Source organism: Geotrypetes seraphini, chromosome 7, assembly GCF_902459505.1.
Source record: "Geotrypetes seraphini chromosome 7, aGeoSer1.1, whole genome shotgun sequence".
Lineage (NCBI taxonomy): Eukaryota > Metazoa > Chordata > Amphibia > Gymnophiona > Dermophiidae > Geotrypetes > Geotrypetes seraphini.
This window is the reverse complement of record NC_047090.1, coordinates 83,700,888-83,722,899: the sequence shown is the minus strand read 5'-3', so window position 1 is coordinate 83,722,899 and position 22,012 is coordinate 83,700,888. Positions and strand designations below refer to the sequence as shown.

Below are 22,012 nucleotides of genomic sequence, written 5' to 3'. Positions count from 1 at the left end.
CCAGTTACTTGCAGCCATTCCCAACACTACTAAGACAACACCTCTCTCCTTCATCTGAACCCTCGCTCATTATCAGTCACAGCATTCTTTCACTGAAAAGGTAAATGCCTTCACCCTCTCTGTTTCAGTCTCTGCTATCATTGAAGCATCCAGAAAACCTTTCACACATTGATGCTATCGTTTCAAATGGACCAGATTTTCTGCCTTCTGTTTACTACATTCTCTTGAACCTGTCACCCAATCCCATCTATTTTGGACTATCTTCTCCATCTCTCTAATTCTGGCCTAAAAAACTGTTCAAGTACATCCTGGTGCCTCTCTCTATCTGTTTATCCCTTAGTTTCCAGATTCATGAAAGGATTTTCCCACACTAAACCACCTATCAAGCCCCTGTCTGTTGCCTAGGATCTCAATGTAGTCCTATCTGCTCTTATGAAGTCTCCTTTTGAGCCACTCACAACTTGCTGTCTCAAACTTCTCACTTGAAAAGTGATTTTTCTCATAGCCCTCATGTCTGCATGCCGAGTGAATGCCAAACAGTAGTATCAGATCTACCAATTGCAAGATTCTGCTATGACCGAGTAATCCTTTGCACTCATCCCAAATTCCTGCCTAAAGTCATCTGCGGATTCCATCAGTTCATAATTATGACTGTTTTCTTCCTGAAACCAGATTCCCAAGAAAACAATCTCTTGGTGGACTGTATCTCTTTTGCAAATATTCAGGCTGGACTGACACTACAAGGCAAAGTGATAGCCCACAGTGGCTGCATCAGTTGCTCATTTCTGCTCTACATCTACTGAAGACATTTGCAAAGCAGCTACTTGGTCCTCAGTCGATACCTTCACCTCTCACTACTGTTTAGAACAAAACTCCAGAAAAGACAGTTGGTTTGGCAAGTAGTTCTTCAGAATCTTTTTACTTCCTGAGTGCCAACTTTCCCTCCAATCCTTTGGGGGTTTGCCAGGATCATCCTTGTCCAGAGTCATGATCCTGGCCTGCTGGAAGGCACATATAATGCTTGTTTGTACTTAGAGAAAGCAAAGTTACTTTCCTGTAGCAGATGTTCTCTGAGGACAGCAGGCATATATTCTCACAACTTGCTCACCTTCCCTAGGTGGCTTCTTAGCTGTATTACGTAACTGCAGATCCCATGAGCCAATATTGTTCGGAAAGGCACCTGTACACATGTGGTACGGGCACTGCCATATTGGGTTCTGTGGATGATGTCACCCACATGTGAGAATATATGCCTGCTGTTCTCAGAGAATACCTGCTAAAGGTTTAGTAACTTTGCTTTAGAGGTCCATGAGAAATATGTCATTATGCCATTATTTTTCAATCTCTTTGTCTTTCAGTTGTTACAAATCAAAGGCACACATTTATTTAAGTTCTAAAACAGCTCTGCACCAAAATGTAAATATCTGTAACTTGGTGCTCAACGCTATGTAAGAAAAATGTCTAAATATTTACTCTCCGGTGTTCCCTGCGGACTTCCAGTCTTGTATTATAAATAATAGACTGTCTGTTCTCCTTTCATAAACAGTGTAAGTAGATGGCTGTGTGGAGTAAATGTCCCAGTTGGCAACCAAAGCTGAGTTTCTGGTCAGGAGCCAGGTTTGGTCTTATGGTTTAGGGAACAGGACTTAACTGTTTATTACAAATCAACTACTCTGTCATATAATTTGCTCATTTATGATTTTGTAGTTTTTATGCATTGCTGGTTCTACTTGTGTTCTATTTATATCTTCAGTTTTGTTGTTTTCCACCCTCTGTCAGGTCTATGTAGTTGCAGTGGAAAGACAGAACCAGCAAGTCTGCCAACAGCAACAGCCTTCAAAAAACAGTGTGTCTGTAGAGGAGAGCTCCAGAGATATTGGTTCAACAGCAGAAGGGCTTCTAGGCCTGGTACAGGCTGATCTTGTGACCCTAAGCAGACTCTGGCTTACTGCCCTGCAGGATTATGCTCTGCTAACTTTGCCTCCAGAGTACATTTCACATCTCCCAACTGATGGTGAGGAGGAAATATTATCCATCTCCTTTGTTCCAGCTTTTCATTAAAGGGAAGGGAAAGGGAATGGATTTTTAGATTTATCTCACACCTTTTTCAATTGTAGCTCAAGGCGAGTTATGTTCACATATAGGAGGTATTTTTCTTGTCCCTATACAGCTTATAGCTAAAATTTGTACCTGAGGCAATGGAGGATTAAGGACTGTATTCTCAAAACTTACCGTGCCTTTAACAAGGGTCACTAAACCGGTTCCAGCCAGTTTAGCATGCCAGTATTTTACTGACCGATTATCAGAACAGCTCATTGTGATCTTTTATGAGCTTCCTAGCAGATTCTGACTTTACCAAGTAAATATAGTACAACAAGATCATTACTATTAAAATGGTATTACAATGAGATCATTAATGTTTAAATGATCACTCCGGGTGATTCTCTAATCTTGTTGTGCTACATTTGCGGGCAAAATTTTCTGGCAGGTTCTGAGCTATTGTAGCCTTACTTTCTGGTCAGTGCCTGAGCACTGATTGGCTCAGGCACTGACAGGAAAGTAAGGCTTGACAGCTCCCCCCCCCCCCAGCAAATTAAAAAAAACAAACAGACCCCCGATTCATCTCTTCCTCCCACTGATCCCCCCCTCCCGAGCCATTTGATGCACCCTGTCAGCCCCCCTTCACCTTTAAATTGAAGGCAGCAGGAGGGAAGCCCACTCCCTCCAAAGGAGGTGGCTCTGACACTGTGAGAGAGTATCCAGCGAAGTGTGTGTTGGGGGGGAGAGAGGGGCAGGCAGTAACATCATATAGGCTCCCTCATATTCATTTACGCATGTAAGTGGCTAAATCAGCCTTTATGCATGTGCTCTTACAGCACTTGACAGTGCCTTATAAAATTGCTCTGTTTATGCCATTATATTGTGCTACTCGGTGTGTATATCTGTATATCCCTAGACAGAAGGGCTTTGTATGCAACAAAAACTAACCCAGCTAATTTTAACCACCTAGGAAAACTACCATCATTCAATTATATTTTTTACTTGGAAGTGTGAGATTTAGACAGAATGGGATAGAATGCACATATAATAAAGTAAAGATAAAGATCTGAATGGTTTATCCAGTCTGCCCAGTAGTCACAGTCATTATACCTTCATGGTTAAATCGTCTTTTCTTTAATATTTCTGGACAATAGATCATAGAAGTCCGCCTGGTACTGTCTTTAGATTCCTATTGCTGGAGTTGCCATTGAAGCCCTCTCCAGCCTATCCAAACAATCCTGTCACTGGAGCTTCTATCAAAATGGAGATTTTGGCAGTTGGAACCCAAGCACAGTACCGGGTAGAGCTTTGGATTCTTGCCCAGAAATAGCTAAGAAGAAAAAAATTAAAAAAATATAAATTGAATCAGATTGAGCAGACTGGATGGTCTGCCGTCATCTACTATGTTACTATGTAAAACCCTCCCCAACTCATCCTAATCCAAATCACCATATATGGGACATAGACTGTGCAGGATTGCCCAGTACTGGTCTTAGTTTGTTTTATACCATTAATTTTCTAATTAGAGATCCTCTGTATTCATCCCATGCTTTTGAATTCCGTTACCGTTTTTATCTCCACCACCTGCCCTCTGGGAGGGGCCTTAGGCGTCTGAGCCATTCAGAGCTTTAGGCCCCTCCCTGTGCATCCCAGGATGCACCAGGAAGTGGAAGGCCCACCATTTTGGAGTGGTGGGCCTGTGAGCAGGCATCCCTCCTGGGCATCCCTCCTGATGTCATCCTAATTTAGAGGTACAGGAGAGGTTCGGGAAGTGCAGGGGGGCATCCAGTGGCAGTAAGGAGTGGGCATCCCTCCTGCCAATTGTGGAGAAGGGAAGGGTTTGGTTCAGGAGATCAATTCTGTGAGGGGGCTTTGCAGCAGCAGGAGGGAGTGGGCATCCATCCTGCCAATTTTTATTAAAGTGAGGAGGAGCGGTTCAGCTGGTATGGGGGAATTCCGTAGTGGCAGGAGGGAGTGGGCATCCTTCCTGCCTCTATTTTGGTTCCGGGGATCATTGGGGGGAGAGGGGTGACTCAACTTTTTTTTTTTTTTTTTTTAATGGGACAGATATTGTGTGTGTTTGTGTGTTACACACGCACAACATCTGTGCCCATAGAAAAAAAAAAGAAAAAAGAGGGAGACCTGTGTTTTTTTGGGGGGTCGGTATTACCTATCCGATTCTGGCATGCAGTGTTAGGCCATCAATCAGATGGCTTGTTTTAATATTAATGACCTCATTTGCATGCCAGAATGTACAACTGCACGGAAAACTATGCGGTGAGCCGTTTTGTGAATTGGGTCGGCAAATTCCATCGGTCGCTAAACTAGTCAAACTGGTTCAGCAACCATCGGTACATGATCGGAGAGTTTGGTGCATCTAGCCCTCAGTTGCAAGTTTATATCTTTTGAAGGAAATTGCACATAATACTCCAAATAAGATTTTATCAGAGGTTTATACAGAAGCACTATCATCTTCTTTTTCTCTCTGGCTGCTACTCTCCAAATACATCCAAGCATCTTTCAGTTTTTTGTCACTGCACTATCTACCTGCTTGGATTTCATAAGATCATCAGATACAATCATCCCCAGATCCTCTGCTAGGTGTCCCCTATGCCCAATCTCTATTTCACTTTCAGTCTAGGAGTCTCTGCTGTTTTACCTCTCCCCCAGTTGCAGAGTTCTCATTCTCTCCTTTCTCTGTACTTGAATCCTTTACTCCTCACCCTCCAACTAATTTCCATTCTCTCACACCTAATGTAGGAGTCTCCAATTCTTTCTACCTCTTATCTGGACAATTTGATATTTCCAATTCCCTTCTCTGTAAAATCTGAGAATTCCTAGTCAGTCCTCCCTATCTACCAAATACGTAATTACCTGCTATCTGCTTCCCCCCTTCCCCACCCCAGCAGTCTAGGAGTCCCCACTTCCCTTGATCATCAAGTCCCATTCTTCCCTAGAATCTAGGAGCTTTCACATTCCGCTATCCACCTTTCACTTCTGCCCTAAACCACTAAAGGCCACATTCACTAACCTCCCTTTTCCCATCTGATCTGTGGGCAGGTGCCAAATTCACAATGCACCCGCATGCAAAGTAGGCCAATTGGAGGCTTCCCCCCTACAAACTACACGGATCACTGGAGAGTGATCCTGATGCATGCACAAACCATCTTGTTTGCCTGTAGATGGTCTGCGCATGCTCTCCACGCAAAGAAGAGCTGGAAACAATCTGGAAACTTCTTTTTTTTCACAGGTTGAAACTTACTTTTTCACAAGCCCGTTTTACTCTCCCGTGTCCCAGGCTAGCCTGCCCTTCCCCGCAGTGCGAGCCCATGGTTTTAACCCGTGGGTTTAAAGTGGGGCTGCATTGTGGGGAAGGGAAGGCGAAAGGCTTTGACTGAAGCAGGGAGTGGAGCTGGGGAGCAGCTTGTGGGGCTCAAGCTAGCCTGGGACATGGGAGAGTATAACGCAACATATTCTGTCCCTACAGCTTGGCATTCAAATCCCCGGTGGCTGATTGCTTGTTCTCCTTTTAGCAAGCCCGTGCTGCCCCGACTCTCCTGCCGCCCCGACGTTCGTGCTCTGTGCCCCCTTCTTCGCAGTACAGAGTCGTGGCAGCAACAGCAGGAGAGTTGGGGTGGCAGAGAGCAGGATATGTGCCTCAACTGGTTGCTTATTTTCAAGAGAAAATGCTCAGGAGAGTCGGCAGGGATGTGAGTAACTGGTCCCCAACCCAGTCAGCCAGCCCAGTCGGTGTTCCTGATTTTTTTTTTTAGTGAATCGCTTCCTTCCTACATTTGCATGCCATTCCCCCTCATTTGCATGTGCAGATTGGATTGGGGATAAGGTTAGTAAATCGGGTTGAGTTGCAAAATGATTGCAAAGAGGTTGACACACGATTGGTGTCCTTAGTGAATCTAGCCCTAAATATAATAATACTTTCCATTGAGTCCATGTTCACCTGAGTCTCTGAGTTCCTGTTTCTCGTGGAGCTTTAAGTTTTTGAATGTGGCTGTCCCTATCTTTTCCTTGCACATGGCTGATGCTTGTAACTAACTGCTTCTCCTTCACCTATCTCCTCTTTGTAGCTGGCTGGTGGTTGTAACTGACTGCTGCTCTTTTTTGCGTTGCCAGTGAATTGCAGCTTCATTTAATTTCCCCCTAAATCCATAAATTTGCATGCACATTTCCACGTTTAGTGTGTGAAATTGTGAATATGGATTATAAAATATTGGGAGCTATACATGTAACTTTATTGGCATATTAGATGCTAATTGGTACAATCAATAATTGGAGTTAATTGACACTAATTTGCAGTTATGTTTGTAACTGCACTTAAATAGTTGATGATCTATAAACTTAGCACTCAAAACATAGAACGCATAACTGCAAAGGGAGTTTACACACAGGAAAGGCAGGCCAGGAGAATGCCAAACATTTATGCACTAAGGCCCTGATTCTATAAACAGCGCCTAAAAATTAGATACAAGGAACACAGCGCATAGTGGCTGTCAATCTTTAGTAAGGCGCTGTTTATAGAATCATGCCTAGCGACACCTAAAATGGACTTAGGCACTGGTGGTGTCAAAACCTTAGGTGCCCCTTATTTATACCAGGGTTTTCTTGGCCTAAATACCAGCACCTAAGTCCATTTTAAGCATATACATGGTAAACACACCCAAGATCTGCTCTTAACCATGCCCACTTTCTGGTAGGTGCCTACCAATTTAGGCATCGAATTAGCAATTAAATTTAATTTGAGCCAATTAAACTTATCAGCACCAATTAATGTAATTAAATAATTAACACACCCACACCCCTTTTATCAAGCTGCACTAGAGGTTTTTAGCTTAGACCGGCAAGGTAAATGTTCCACTCTTAGGAATTCTATGAGCGTTGGAGCATTTACTGTACCAGCTCACAATAAAAACCTCTAGTGCAGCTTGATAAAAGGGGCCCTAAGTTAGGCACCTAAATCGGCTAGACGCAATGATTTATGCACCTAACTTTCAGTGTCTTATTTTTTATTTGCATTTTTTATGTAAACATTTCATACAGATGAAATACAAAGAAATAATAGTCCACATCAACAAGAGGAAATTTTAAGAATAATAAACAAAAAAGCAAACAAACAGTTGAAGCAATTTGAACCCAATCCAATCTTCTTTCTATCTAAATTCATCTCATCTATTACCCCTCTATAGAACTTTCTTTTCCAATCAATAGTCTCTCAAGCTGGATAGGATCAAAGTAAATATATCTTATAGAATTCATTCGTACAGAAATATTGTTTCAGTATATTAATTTTTTCCTCTTCAGTTGGAAAGGTAACCTGTAAAGTGGTCCTAGAAGAAATTTCTTCCTGAGAAGTCTCAGGTAAACCATCTTCATCAGCTCCAGATTAAGAACATAAGAACATAAGCAGTGCCTCCGCCGGGTCAGACCATAGGTCCATCCTGCCCGGCAGTCCGCTCGCGCGGCGGCCCAAACAGGTCACGCCTGTCTGCATCACCAGAAGGGGCTCACTTGCCACCTTGTTTTCTCATTTAAGTCCTATCTTCCCATCGTAGTCCTAACCCTCCGGTCTTGCACATGCACGACCTATTGGGTTACTATACTTATTACCTGGTTAGCTTTCTATACCTGTGTTACATCCCAGCATCTCTCTCAGTATCCCACGATCCCTTTATCCCTCAGGAATCCGTCCAATCCCTGTTTGAATCCCTGTACCGTACTCTGCCTGATCACTTCTTCCGGTAGCGCATTCCATGTGTCCACGACCCTTTGGGTGAAAAAAAACTTCCTTGCATTTGTTTTGAACCTATCTCCCTTCAGTTTCTCCGAATGCCCCCTCGTACTTGTTGTCCCCTTCAGTCTGAAGAATCTGTCCCTATCCACCCTCTCTATGCCCCTCATGATCTTGAAGGTCTCTATCATATCTCCCCTGAGTCTCCTTTTTTCCAGAGAGAAGAGCCCCAGCCTATCTAATCTCTCGGTGTATGGGCAGTGTTCCAGCCCCTTTACCAGTTTCGTTGCTCTCCTTTGGACTCTCTCAAGTACCGCCATGTCCTTCTTGAGGTGCGGCGACCAATACTGAACGCAGTATTCCAGATGTGGACGCACCATCGCTCGATACAATGGCATGATGACTTCCCGCGTCCTGGTTGTTATGCCCCTCTTTATGATGCCCAGCATCCTGTTGGCTTTTTTCGAGGCTGCTGCGCACTGTGCAGATGGCTTCAGTGATGCATCCACCAGCACACCCAAGTCTCTCTCAAGTCTGCTGTCTCCCAACAATGCCCCCCCCAATTTGTAGTTGAACAACGGGTTCTTTTTCCCTATATGCATGACCTTGCATTTTTCCACGTTAAAGCGCATTTGCCATTTGTTTGCCCAGTCTTCCAGCTTGTCCAGGTCCCTTTGCAGGTCCTCACACTCCTCCCTGGACCTAACTCTACCGCACAGTTTGGTATCGTCTGCAAATTTTATAACCTCGCACTTTGCCTCCTTTTCCAGGTCATTGATAAATATGTTGAAGAGTAACGGCCCCAGCACCGATCCCTGTGGCACACCGCTCGTGACTCCCTGCCAGTCAGAATATTGGCCCTTCACTCCGACCCTTTGCAGTCTACCCGACAACCAGTGCTTGATCCATCTGTGCACATCCCCTCCCACCCCGTGGTTCCACAGCTTCCTAAGCAGCCTTTCGTGTGGCACCTTGTCGAAAGCCTTCTGAAAATCGAGGTAAATGATGTCTATAGGTTCCCCATTGTCCACCCGACTGCTTATTCCCTCGAAGAAGTACAGAAGGTTCGTTAAGCATGACCTTCCCTTACAGAATCCATGCTGGCTTGTTCTCAGTAGGCCATTTCTCTCGATGTGCTCGCAAATACTGTCCTTGATCATAGCTTCCACCATCTTCCCTGTAATTGAAGTCAGGCTCACCGGCCTGTAGTTCCCGGGGTCACCCCTCGATCCCTTCTTGAAGATAGGTGTGACATTCGCCAATTTCCAGTCCTCTGGTACCTCTCCAGTTTTCAAGGATAGGTTGCAAACATGCTGGATTGTGCCCGCTATTTCTTGTCTTAGTTCCTTCAGAACCCTTGGGTGGATCCCGTCCGGGCCCGGCGATTTGCCGCATTTTAACCTGTCTATCTGTTTGAGGACATCCTCCTTACTTACCTCTATGTGTAAGATTGAGGAATAAAGACATAGCGACATTCAAAAATTTTCATATTTTCAACATTTTCAGTTAACAATACCTCCTCCAAATATCTGCACAACAAAATCTCTGAAGAGAGAAGACGACAAATAGGAAAATTAAAAATATGTAATGTTCTAGACTAGATACTATTTTCTAGAAATTACAATTTTCTGTTGTGACTAGGCGTGGCCAGACTCGGGTAAGCCAGAGGCCTTGCCTGGACACACAGATCTCTGCCGAGCGGAAAGCGAGATATGATAGTTGGTTTTGGGTGGGCAATAAAGAAAATCAAAGTTACCAGAATAGTCAAACATAGTCTTAGGCTCAGGCTGGTATATTGTTCAAACATTCAAAAATATAAAAATATGGTGCAAAACAATCATTGGTAAGACATTCCTGCAATCTTCACTTTATACTGCTGTCTTAAGTTCGTCACACATAATTTAAAACAGATAAAGAAAAACTGTCACTTTTCATGAGTTTAGCAGTTTGTTCTTTGAGGCAACTCCCTGGGGGAAAACATCAACTTAACTTCCCCGGGGCATGGGATCTGTTCCTAAACCCTTTTAGATCCACTTTTCAGATCCCCACCCAGAGATCCCAACATGATGAAAGCTATCGAGTCTTTTATCACAAGGACAGTGGCACTCACAAGCACTGTCTTGAAAAAAAATCCAACAACTTATTCACAGTAGTATTCAAACACAAAATGGCTCCTGGCCTACAAGTTACTGCATACAGTCCTGCTGCCATGACAAAACATCAATTCTTGCAATTCTGTGCTTTACCTTCCTTAATTGCAAACAACAATACTTTCAGGATTTTTCTTTTCTTTTTTTCCTCAACAGACACTACCTTATGTGAGCCTTTAACTTAGCTCCATACATTCCATACTGGGCACCTCAAATACCTCATACTCCATTTCAAAGGAGCTTAATTCTTCCCCCCCCCCCTCTCCCCCCAACTCAGTCTGATCCATATCAATATCAGGTTCTCCCTGATTATCCAGAGGGTCTGGTGTCTGTTGTTTTTCTGCTTTAAGCTGGAGAATTCTGCCTTCCTCAGTAGTCAGAGAAGGTCTGGGAGTTTGTGTGTGCCCCTGCTGCTTGGAAGCCATTCCCTTTTCTCCTACCTAGCTTTGATTAGTTCTAACTGTAGCTGAGCTCTCAAGCCTGTCTACAGCAGCATTCTGGTGCTTCCTCAGCTGATTAGAACCTGTGTCAGCTGGACTGGTAGCAGAATCTGTTCCAGCCCTGAACTTTGTCTACCCCTGACTGTGGCATGCTAGACCTTGTAATCCATTATTCTTCCCTACTGTCACATTCTTGGGGGAAAGATGAACAGGATTTTGGTGATAGTTTAGTGGGCTACTGTTTAAAGGAGGTTTCTTGTCCTGCAGTGCTCTAATTCTAGGCTTAGGTGGGCAAAATAAAGGTTTTTGTATTGCCCCTTTATTTTCCATCCCTGTTTCTGGGCACTGCAGGGCTTCCTTTGACATCACAGGGGGGTTCCCTGTGACACTAAATATCACCTAACTGTTTCTAATAAAAGCTGAAGAAGCTGATTGAATATTAGAAACAGAAGCAGAGATCTGTGTCAGTTTAGCGCCATTGACTCTACATTAGAGTCTACTTCCAGAAATTTGTCAACTGTCTGCTGAGAGAAATTACATAATTGTGGAACATAACATAACATAGTGCTTATAGACCACGTTACCAAAAGTTCTACGCGATTCACAAAAGATTAAAACATTAAACATAATCATGTAGTTAGATGAATCAAGTGGAAAAAAGATAAGTTTTTAGCTGTTTTCTAAAATGTCTATAGGAAACAGCTATAAGCAACAACGATCAAAATTCTTTCTCATGAGAAGCTGCCTGAGATGCTAGAGTACGATTTAGGAATTTCTTACTTTTACATCCTTTTACAGATGGAAAATTAAATAGAGCATGGGTTTTTCTGCTGTATTTGTGCGTGGCTATAGAGAAACTATTAAAAAGATAAGTAGAGGCTGCACCATATAACACCTTGTAACAAAAACAGCCCAACTTAAACAATACCCGAGCCTCCACAGGCAACCAGTTCACAGTAAAATGAGGTAACATAATCGTACTTCTTCAATCCATAGATCAGTCTAACTGCCGTGTTCTGTATCAATGATAATCTCAATAATTCTTTCTTGGTGATTGATAAATAAGCAATATTGCAATAGTCAAGGAGACTAAGCAATAGTGATTGGACCAATAATTTGAAAGCAGAATTGTTGACTTTATACACTCTTCAGTCCTAACAGCTACCTGCCAAATATCTTTTCAAGTAATATAATAATAATAATAACAACAGTTTATATACCTCAGGACTGTGAAGTTCTATGCGGTTTACAATGATTGAAAGATGGTACAGAATGAGCGAACTTAACAGAGTTAAAAGCTAGTGATTAACAGCTCTAGGGATCAGTTATTGTGGAGAAAGAGTTGTGCGGGTCAGCTGCCTAGATACTTCAGGAATATCTTAAGGCTGATCAATAGTTTTGGTTAAGTTAGGACATACTACTTCTGTCAGAACACTAACAGCATGTAGATCCAAAGAAGTTTCAAGTTTATTAGCATTTGATGAATCGCTTATAAAAATATCTAAGCGATGTACAGTTTAAAAGCCACTAGGTGGTGGTTTCACATACAATTTAGATGAATTAGACAAAAGACAAACAATATAAAGCAGTATAACAGTTGGAAAAAAAGAAAAAAATGGCCATTATAAATCCATTAACTTTAAGACAAATTAGGATAGAGACTGACATGAATGGGCAGGAGAGAAGGGAAAAGTTACAATATCTTTATCTGTTGAAATTTACATGAAAGGGAAAGCACAATAAGGGACAAAGGGAGTTGTTAAATTTGATGGTCGTAGTAAAACGTAAGAAATTTAAGTGTGTTATGTCACGTATCAAATGCGTCTTGAAATAGAAAAGTTTTAAAAAAAATTTTAAACGATAATAGGTCTTTTTCATTTCTTATATAGTTTGGTAGGGAATTCCATAATGTAGGGGCCATAACGGAAAATATGTCATTTCTTCTAGTGCCGATAATTTTTAGGGAGGGAATGCCCTTGTGGGGTGGGAAGGAGTAAAAGGAAGGGACAGGGTAGAGCGGCGTCCTTCACTCAATGAGGCACCAGAGACAGACAGCTCATTTAAAGCAGGAGATGGCAATTTCAATTGTATATGTTTGTGCATAGGACCTGTTGGCTTAGGAGTGCTAGTTCTCTTTACCTTACCCTTACGTTTCCCCAACATAAAACAGGAAAAGAAGATATAAAGCTAAGATTTTTACTTCCCTGAATCTTTCCAATATCTTGATCCTTCTAGAGCAGGGGTGTCAAGGTCCCTCCTTGAGGGCCACAATCCAGTCAGGTTTTCAGGATTTCCCCAATGAATATGCATGAGATCTATTAGCATACAATGAAAACAGTGCATGCAAATAGATCTCATGCATATTCATTGTAGAAATCCTGAAAATCGAGGAGGGATTTTGACACTCCTGTTCTAGAGTCTTTTAAGGGTCCTTCTAGGCTCCTTCTGGGCACCCAAGAGAATATACCCCTTTGTGCATAGTCCCACATCAAAGAACCATGCAGATAAGAAGGAAAAGAACCCAAGAAAGCCACATAGAGTTGCATCTGGAAACTGGAACACCCTTTCCTTCCAAGAGTAGCCTACAAAGTGTGAATGCATAAGAACATAAGAAGGTGCCTCCGCTGGGACTGACCAGAGGTCCATCTTGCCCAGCGGTCCGCTCCCGCGGCGGCCCATCAGGCCAATCGCCTGAACAGTGGTCCCAGACTAATTTTGTAACTTTCCTCTAATCCTATCCTTATAACCTACCTCTACTCCTATCTGTCAATCCCTTTGTCCTCTAGGTACCTATCCAAACCTTTTTTGAAGCCCTGTAGCGTGCTCCTGCTTATCACATCCTCTGGTAGCGTGTTCCATGTATAGTGTCATGGTAGCTGACTTAAAAGATTTGGGGGGGGATCAATGTTGTGTAGTAGCTGAGATTGAGAGCACAGTTCAACAGGCTAATGATTATCATAATAAAATATCCATTTGTGTAGCTGAATATGTCGAAGTACGAGGCAGTTGACAGAGATGATGCAACTGTTGTGAGAGTTAATGGAAAAAAAAATTTAATGATAAAACAAAATTACTGTTCCATTTCAGTCTCACAGTCTGCACCAAGTGGATTATAAAAACTGCATCCCATGGAGTTGAGTTGTACACAGTGTAAAGAACACTTCTTTGAAACTTGTCATTAACACACTGTGTACGAGTTAATGGAGCAGCAGTTGATAGCAAAGACAAAATTTCATCAGAATACCTAGAAAAACACAGATACTTTGGAAAAGATTATAAAATGAGTTCCTACTCTTATTTTCCATTTTGTTAGTTTTGAATTTTTTTTTTATATTTTAGGTGGTGCTTTCTATACAGCAGAAACATGTGAGAGTGTGAAGACACACTATTGCAGTGCCTGGGCTCCTATTCTCCATGCCACAGCACTGTGGTTAAACAGCACGGGATTTGTGGTGGTTGATGAGGATGAAGGTGGATCAAATCTCTCTAGACCTGTAACCCCAACCTCAATGGGTCATGATTCAGGTTCCAGAGCTACAGTGAAGTCCCCTGAAGATGTGAATACAGAGAGATTCCACCTTATTTTGGGTCAGTATGAAGGTGACATTGTGTCTTGAGTTTCTAATTCTTATATCTGAATATCCAAATAAGAGTCAATTTCATTAAAATAAATATTCTTTAAATCACAATGGGGTAATTTTATATAGCTGCTTCTTCTTTTCCATAAACAAGCAGAACTGAATGAGGCCTACAAGTGGGTGACATCATCTGACAACATTGGGACTGAACTGCTCTCCCAGAGCACAGCAGTCTCCTCAGCTCTGTAGTTTTGTTCCGTTCTGCTTAGTGGAGATATAGCCAAGCTCTCCTAACAAAATTAACTCATTTTTGTTTGTTGATTTATTTAGCGTACTAAAATCTTCAATGTTTATCATTCTTTTGGATGCTGCAAGTAACTTTTTCCTGGAATGTCTTTTTATTTTTTTTTTATTGTGCTCTTTGTGTGCATTAAACTTCAATTTAAAGAGTCTACACCTGCTCTGCTGTGGCTGTTGGGAATCCAGTCATGATCTGAAAAAACTGCATGTTGATAACCCATCAAAATAACAGGCTTGAGTATCTCTGTCATCATCGGGACCAATCTTGATAACTTTCCAAGTCATTAAGGGATCGCTTTCTCTTCAGACTCAAATCACCATGTCGTGAATATCTCTAACCTTCACAAAGATCTGAGTGATCTGGACAAAGAGAAGCATTACATGGCATTGTCTTCTTCTTGCTTTACTTATGTGGAGCAGCTTCTCTTACCCGAGCTGGTATGCAGCATCAATAGGTGGCTGCTTGTGCACAATCAGCTTTCTCATGCCATGTGCACTCTCAACAGAGTGACCTTGCAAACGCGACAGTAGAGCCTTCCATCTCAGCAGCATCACACTGCAAACTCACAGCCTAGCTCTCACCAGGATTGCCTGTGCTGAGTCTCCCTCTTTTTCCACTGCGCAGCTGCCGGATGAAACTGTTCCTTTCCATTAAGAAATATTTTGATACAGCTTCTTTTTATTTGTTAGTTCAGTCACCGATACTGAGTTTCCTTGATTATTGTAATATAATCTACCTGGGCGCCTATAAGAAAATCTTCAAAAAACAGAGTGGTTCAAAACGCTGCTGTCCAACTGATTTTTGGTCTGAAAAAATGGGAGCATGTTACTCCTTATTATCAAAAATTACACTGGCTACTAATTAAGACTAGTTTTATTCAGATTCACATGTATTTGCTTCAAATCAATCTTCAGTATGTCCCCAGATTACCTTGTTTCCCATTTGTCTTTAAATCAATAAGCCCACACTTAGAGTTCAGTTATTCACTTATCCTGCTCTCAAATTGTGTCGTTTGAAGAGATTTCTTGAGAGAACTCTCTCCTTCCAGGCAAGCCAAAATGAACGCCTGGTTTGGCAAAATCATGCCAAGAGCCCCATCCTATTATTTTTTTAGAAAACTATTAAAGACACAACTATTTGACAAATTTGTAACTTAAGCTTCCTAATTCTTTTAAAATATAACATGTATTGTGTACATTTTAGAAATTGATGTATCTTTTTGAACTGTATATCCGCCGGATGTTCTGCCTTATCTGCTGTTAACCGCCTAGAACCATTCGTGGTCTGGCTGTATATGAGAATAAATTATTATTATTCTCTGTGCGGCGTCTGCAGTTTTGACATTAAAACCATTCTGTGGAAGGTTTCTAGCTTGTCTCTATGTAAGACATGCTGGATCACTAGAAGAAGAATTCTTCAAGAGTAGAGCGAGCTTCCTAGTTGTAAAAAGGATCAGGATTATATGAAAAGCCATAGGGCAGCTTACATATTATGTGTGTTCTGTTCAGGCTCTTCATTGCCGGATGTTTTATTTATTTATACTGTTCTTTAGTGATGTTTTTCCATTAAGGAGATACTGCTGCCATTGATGTGATCTTAACTTTGTAAAGAACTTCCCTTACTAATTAATTTAGCACTTTTGGTTCAAATTGCACATTCTGCCTTTTCATGGTCACCGATGAGTCCCGTAATACTGATGGGCCACCTTAAGTTTGATTTTTCTGTTTGAATATTTTTTTTTATTTTTTTTGAATATTAATATCTATCAGCCATAAACAAATTGTGTGAAGTGAGTAAAATCTTGCAACTAAGCTTGGCTGCTTCCATTGTCTTATCTCTATTTCTTTCCCAATTGTCTACTGCTACACAAATATTGTAAATAAGATATGCTTAAAAAAACCCAACTCTGAGGTAATGCATTCTTCTTTGCATAATAAACCGTTCATTTCCTCATTATTCAATCACTTTCTCTCTGTTCATTTTGCATGCAAACTTCTATGAGTACTTATAGAGTACTCTTATCCCCAAAGTGCCAGCAGAGCGCCTAAGCAATATGCTGTACCAGCACATGTAAGTGGCATAATTCATAAATGCAAGAGAATGCTACACCTGGGCAGAGCCCTCACTGATATACATAACTTAAAGCATGCGTCCCTACCTCATTTACATGACTACTGTTAGAATAGGCTCTTAACTGAGTGGCATCAGCCGTTTATAGAATTTCCTCTTTAGTATTTTCATACCTGGACAACTGGCTTCTGGTGGTTCAGTCAGAGTCACAGGCCTTAACACTGCTGGAGAAAACAATCTCTCTTTTTCAGTCTTTGGGATTCCTTATGAACTTTCAGCAACATAATTTCATTTATAGAATTAATCTTACACACTATCCAATCAAGAGCCTTTCTTCTAGAGAACAGATTCCAAACACTCATGGCCTGTGTTTGTGCCATTCAGTCAGCATCCATAGGCCATTTGGAGATGTGATATCAGCGCCCAAGGTCACAGTTTTAGTCCATTTGGAAATGTAACATACTCAGTGGAATTTCATTCCAATAGAATCAACGCTTCCAACTTTTCTCCACCTTGCTTTACCCATCTTTTAAGCTTTGCCTCATACAATAATGGTGGATTTCCAAATCTAGTCTATCAGTGAGCATTCCACTTCTTAAAAAGGAACATAGTCTTCCTATAGCCTACTGAATCCCCTACAAATATAATATAATCACTTTTTTAGTTATGTCCTCTGGACTTCCTAATTTCATGCCGTTTTTTGGTTCATTATACTGCACGGAGATCACTTCATTCATCAAACCAACATCTTTTGTGTTCCTTCTTTTAAGCAGTTCTTCCTTGATATACACAGAAATTCTTCGTGCTCAGATATGGTACCTACTCTTTGGAAATTTCTTACCATTTATCTTCATGAAGAAAAATTGTTCCCTACATTCAAAGCTCAATTAAAGGCATTCTACTTCTCTCAAGCATTTTACTCATAGGTTGGGTTTTTTATGCTCTAATTTCTTTTTACTTTTTCTTTAAGTAGGTTATATTATGGCTTTCCCCTTTTTTCCCCTTTCCCTAACTTTCTTCGCAAATTTTATTGTAATCTAAATGTAATGGAGTTTGTTTTTGTATTGTTTTACCTTCCCAATTTATATTAATTGCAAACCACTTAGACTTTAACTTTGAAGGTTTTATATTTGCGGTATATTAAATAAATTTTACTTGAACTTTCTGCACCATGGCAGCATCAGTTACTCCTGACTATAGAAACCTCAACCCAAGGGTGAGAAGTTCTTGACAATCAACATTTGCAGGGAATCCGGTCAAAACATTTTTGCAACTCAGGGAAGGCTTCTATGCCTTTTAAGTACTCCTTCACTGCCTTAACAGTTCCTCTGTGCTAATTCAGACAGACAATAAGGTAGCAATGTTTTATGTGAATAAGCAAGGAGCCTCAGGCTCTTTGGGCCTTTGTGGAGAAGCAGCCAAAATATGGGACTTTTCTAATAGCCAATTGCATCCAGATGCAGGCCACTTAGATCACAGAAATGAATTAGTTGACAAACTCAGCAGGATGTATTGGTCTCACCAATGGTTCCTTGATGCAACTCTTCTCAGTTCCCTCTTTCAGAAGTAGGGCATGCCTCAAATTGACCTTTTTGTCAATGAGGAGAATATGAAGCTTCCTCCCTCCTGTTCTGTTCTTCCTTTCCTCTTACATCTATATCTGGATGCCCTGACAATTCCATAAACTCAGTCATTTCTCTATGATTGTCTTCCAATTCCTCCCATACCAAGAGTTCTACACAAGTTCCAGGGCCTTACTGGCCTCAACAGAACTGGTTCCCTCTTCTTAAGAATCTGGCAATTCTACCTCATCACAAGCTACTCCAGTTCCTAGTCTTGGACCCTTGGATTCTTGGACCCGAAGTCTCCCATTTCAAAGAAATGGGAGACTTCGTTCACCAGGCGCTACAAAGCCAAGCAGAAACTGATAACGTGGAAGATATGTGGTCGACTTTGAAAGCAACTATACAAGAAGCAACAAACCGCTATGTTAAATCAGTAAGTAAACGGCGAAGGAACAATAAGCCACAGTGGTTTACTGCAAAGATCTCAGACCTCATCGAGGAGAAGAAAAAAGCATTCATCTCTTACAAACAATCGGGGAAGCAGGACTCTAGAGCAGACTACCTGACCAAATCAAAAGCCGTCAAAACAGCAGTCAGGGAGGCTAAATTCCACATGGAGGAGTCTCTAGCAAAGAACATCCAGAAGGGAGATAAATCCTTCTTCAGGTATATCAGTGATAGAAGAAAAAACTCAAGCGGGATTGTACGTCTTAGGAATCCAGACGGAGACTATGTGGAAAAGGATTCGGAAAAAGCCCAACTATTAAATGAATACTTCTGCTCAGTCTTCACCCGAGAAGAGCCGGGGCTCGGCCCTCAGCTACAGACAAGGGTTGGCTCAGTTGACCCGTTTAGTAACTTGGGCAAATAGAATGTTGGGCATGATAAAGAAAGGAATCTCGAGTAGATCGGAGAAAGTTATAATGCCGCTTTATAGGGCAATGGTCAGACCACACTTGGAATACTGCGTCCAACATTGGTCTCCCTACCTAAAGAAGGATATAAAACTGCTGGAGAGGGTGCAGAGACGAGCAACAAAACTGGTGAAGGGTATGGAGAAACTGGAATACGAGGATAGACTTATAACATTAGGATTGTTCTCCCTTGAGAAAAGGAGACTGCGTGGGGATATGATCGAGACCTTCAAAATACTGAAAGGAATCGACAAAATAGAGCAGAGAAGATTATTTACATTGTCCAATTTGACACGGACTAGAGGACATGTAATGAAGCTAAGGGGGGACAGGTTCAGGACTAATGTCAGGAAGTTCTGCTTCACTCAGAGAGTGGTTGACACCTGGAATGCCCTCCCAGGGGAGATTATTGCGGAATCTACCGTCCTAGGCTTCAAGAGCAAACTAGATGCATATCTCCTTAAGAGAGGCATATAAAGATATGGTGGACTATAAATTATGCCAGGTGTACACCTGGCAGGGCCTCCACGTGTGCGGATCGCCGGACTTGATGGACCAAAGGTCTGATCCGGAGATGGCAGTTCTTATGTTCTTATGTTCTTATGTTGAGTTTACGCCCAGCAGTGTCTACAGTGAGCTGTCAAAGCTCAAGGTTAACAAAGCAATGGGGCCGGACAACCTGCATACCAGGGTGCTAAGGGAGCTGAGTGATGTCTTGGCGGAGCCACTGTCCACGCTCTTCAACCTCTCCCTTAGTACAGGCAGCGTCCCGTTGGACTGGAGGACGGCTAACGTCATTCCACTCCACAAGAAAGGCTCAAAGATGGAGACAGCAAACTACAGACCAGTGAGTCTAACATCGATAGTGAGCAAACTAATGGAAACTCTAATCAAACGCCAATTGGATAAGATCCTGGATGAGGAGAATCTACGGGATCCCCGACAACATGGATTTACTAAAGGGAGATCATGCCAATCCAACCTGATCAGCTCCTTTGATTGGGTGACGGGGAAGCTGGATATTGGGGAGTCCTGGACATCGTGTACCTGGACTTTAGCAAAGCATTCGATAGCGTACCACACCGCAGGTTGCTGAGCAAGATGAGTTCTATAGGATTAGGCGACACATTGACGCAATGGGTTGGGAACTGGCTTGGAGGTAGGCTTCAAAGGGTGGTGGTGAACGGCACCCCCTCCGAAATGACGGAGGTGATCAGTGGAGTGCCACAGGGCTCAGTCTTGGGCCCAATCCTATTCAACATCTTTATAAGAGACTTGGCAGAAGGGCTTCGAGGTAAAATAACATTATTCACCGATGACGCCAAACTAAGTAATGTAGTGGGCAAATGCACAACAGACGAAGATTCAATGCCCGGCAACATGATGCACGACCTACTCCTACTGGAGCGATGGTCTAGGACATGGCAACTCAACTTCAATGCCAAAAAATGCAAAGTTATGCACCTGGGCAGCCAAAATCCATGCAAGTCTTATACCCTTAATGGCGAGATCCTAGCAAAAACGGTAGCAGAACGAGACTTGGGAGTAATCGTCAGTGAAGACATGAAGTCTGCCAATCAAGTGGAACAGGCTTCGTCCAAGGCAAGACAAATCATGGGCTGCATATGAAGGGGTTTCGTCAGTCGTAAGGCGGAAGTCATTATGCCATTGTATAGATCCATGGTGAGGCCCCACCTGGAATACTGTGTGCAATTCTGGAGGCCGCATTATTGCAAGGATGTGCTGAGACTGGAGTCGGTGCAGAGATTGGCCACCCGGATGGTCTCGGGACTCAAGGATCTTCCGTACGAAGAACGACTTGACAAATTACAGCTATACTCGCTCGAGGAGCGCAGAGAGAGGGGAGACATGATTGAGACGTTCAAGTATCTTAGGGGCCGCATCGAGGCGGAGGAAGATATCTTCTTTTTCAAGGGTCCCACGACAACAAGAGGGCATCGGTGGAAAATCAGGGGCGGGAAACTACGAGGTGACACCAGGAAATTCTTTTTCACTGAAAGAGTGGTTGATCGCTGGAATAGTCTTCCACTACAGGTGATGGAGGCCAGCAGCGTGCCTGATTTTAAGGCCAAATGGGATCGGCACATGGGATCTATTCACAGGGCAAAGGTAGGGGAGGGACATTAGGGTGGGCAGACTAGATGGGCCGTGGCCCTTATCTGCCGTCTATTTCTATGTTTCTATGTAAGTTGAGGACTTGAGCATAAATAGTAAATTTATTAACTTATGAGTTATATTTACATTGTATTTAATATCTATGCTATTATTGCTTTTTGTACAAGTATAATACTTGAAATTTAAATTGAAAATCAATAAAGATTTAAGTAAAAAAAAAAAAAAAGACCTCACATAAATGTGACAGACTCTCATAAAGGTTGCAGGTAAATGTCAAAAGTACTTTATTTATGTACACAAAAATAAGTTATAGTCAGCTGGGCTACTTCACAGGCTTAGTTCTTTTAAGTAGATTCTCCCTCTCAATACAGTCCCAGCCTCTTCATAGGGACTGGTCCCTAGTCAAGTCCAAAAACTCTGGCAATTAATGCTATCTCGTGTCCCTTCTGGATACACATTACATTTATACACTAGGAATATTCTGCAAGGTTCTCCTCTACCTTGGCAGTCTTCTGTCTATGTATCATTAACTCCTGGAGGCTGACGTGACTGTTTACAGTTTCCCATCCCAGCAAAACACTTAGTTCTGGCTACTTCTCTTCCCTGGCACTCAGGTACTGTAGCGTCTATTTCCACTCCCTTAGAGACCTCTTGACTCATTCACTAAACATCTCATTGATGTGATTCCTGTCTTTTCTATCCTGTGCTCACAGATGTGATCAAGTGACACCTCTGCTTTTCACTGGCTCCCCCAATTATTTAACTGACTTGCTCAGTCTCTACATATCTTTGCACTCTCTCTGTTCCTCATTGCTTAGCATGCTGACTTTTCCTTTACCTTCAAGGATTTGTCTGGAAGTTATAAGCCACTTGTCTTCTGTATATTCGACACCTTTCCGGTGGAATATGCTCTCTATATTGAACTCAGAACACAAACTTCTCATCCCAGGTTTGGGTTTTTTTTTTTTTTTTTTTTAATCTTTATTCATTTTCAAATCTTACACCAAGTGTACAATATTCCTACATAAAATTCATACAAATCACTTGACACTTAACAATTATTGCCTAAAGAATA

The 22,012-nt window shown here is 42.0% G+C and overlaps 1 protein-coding gene and 1 long non-coding RNA gene across 3 annotated transcripts in view; one reads left to right on the top strand and one right to left on the bottom strand.

The window, feature by feature from the left end:
- The window catches only part of LOC117363805, a 136,986-nt gene that overhangs the window by 32,244 nt on the left and 82,730 nt on the right, over positions 1–22,012 (bottom strand). The window lies entirely within an intron of this gene.
- Positions 1–22,012, top strand: part of HEATR5A (HEAT repeat containing 5A) — a 257,530-nt gene that overhangs the window by 192,858 nt on the left and 42,660 nt on the right. For both annotated transcript variants that reach the window (XM_033952160.1, XM_033952161.1), the window contains 2 exons: positions 1,780–2,014; positions 13,713–13,961. In XM_033952160.1, coding sequence (XP_033808051.1) covers positions 1,780–2,014; positions 13,713–13,961 — 484 coding nt within the window. The remainder of the gene's footprint in view (positions 1–1,779; positions 2,015–13,712; positions 13,962–22,012) is intronic.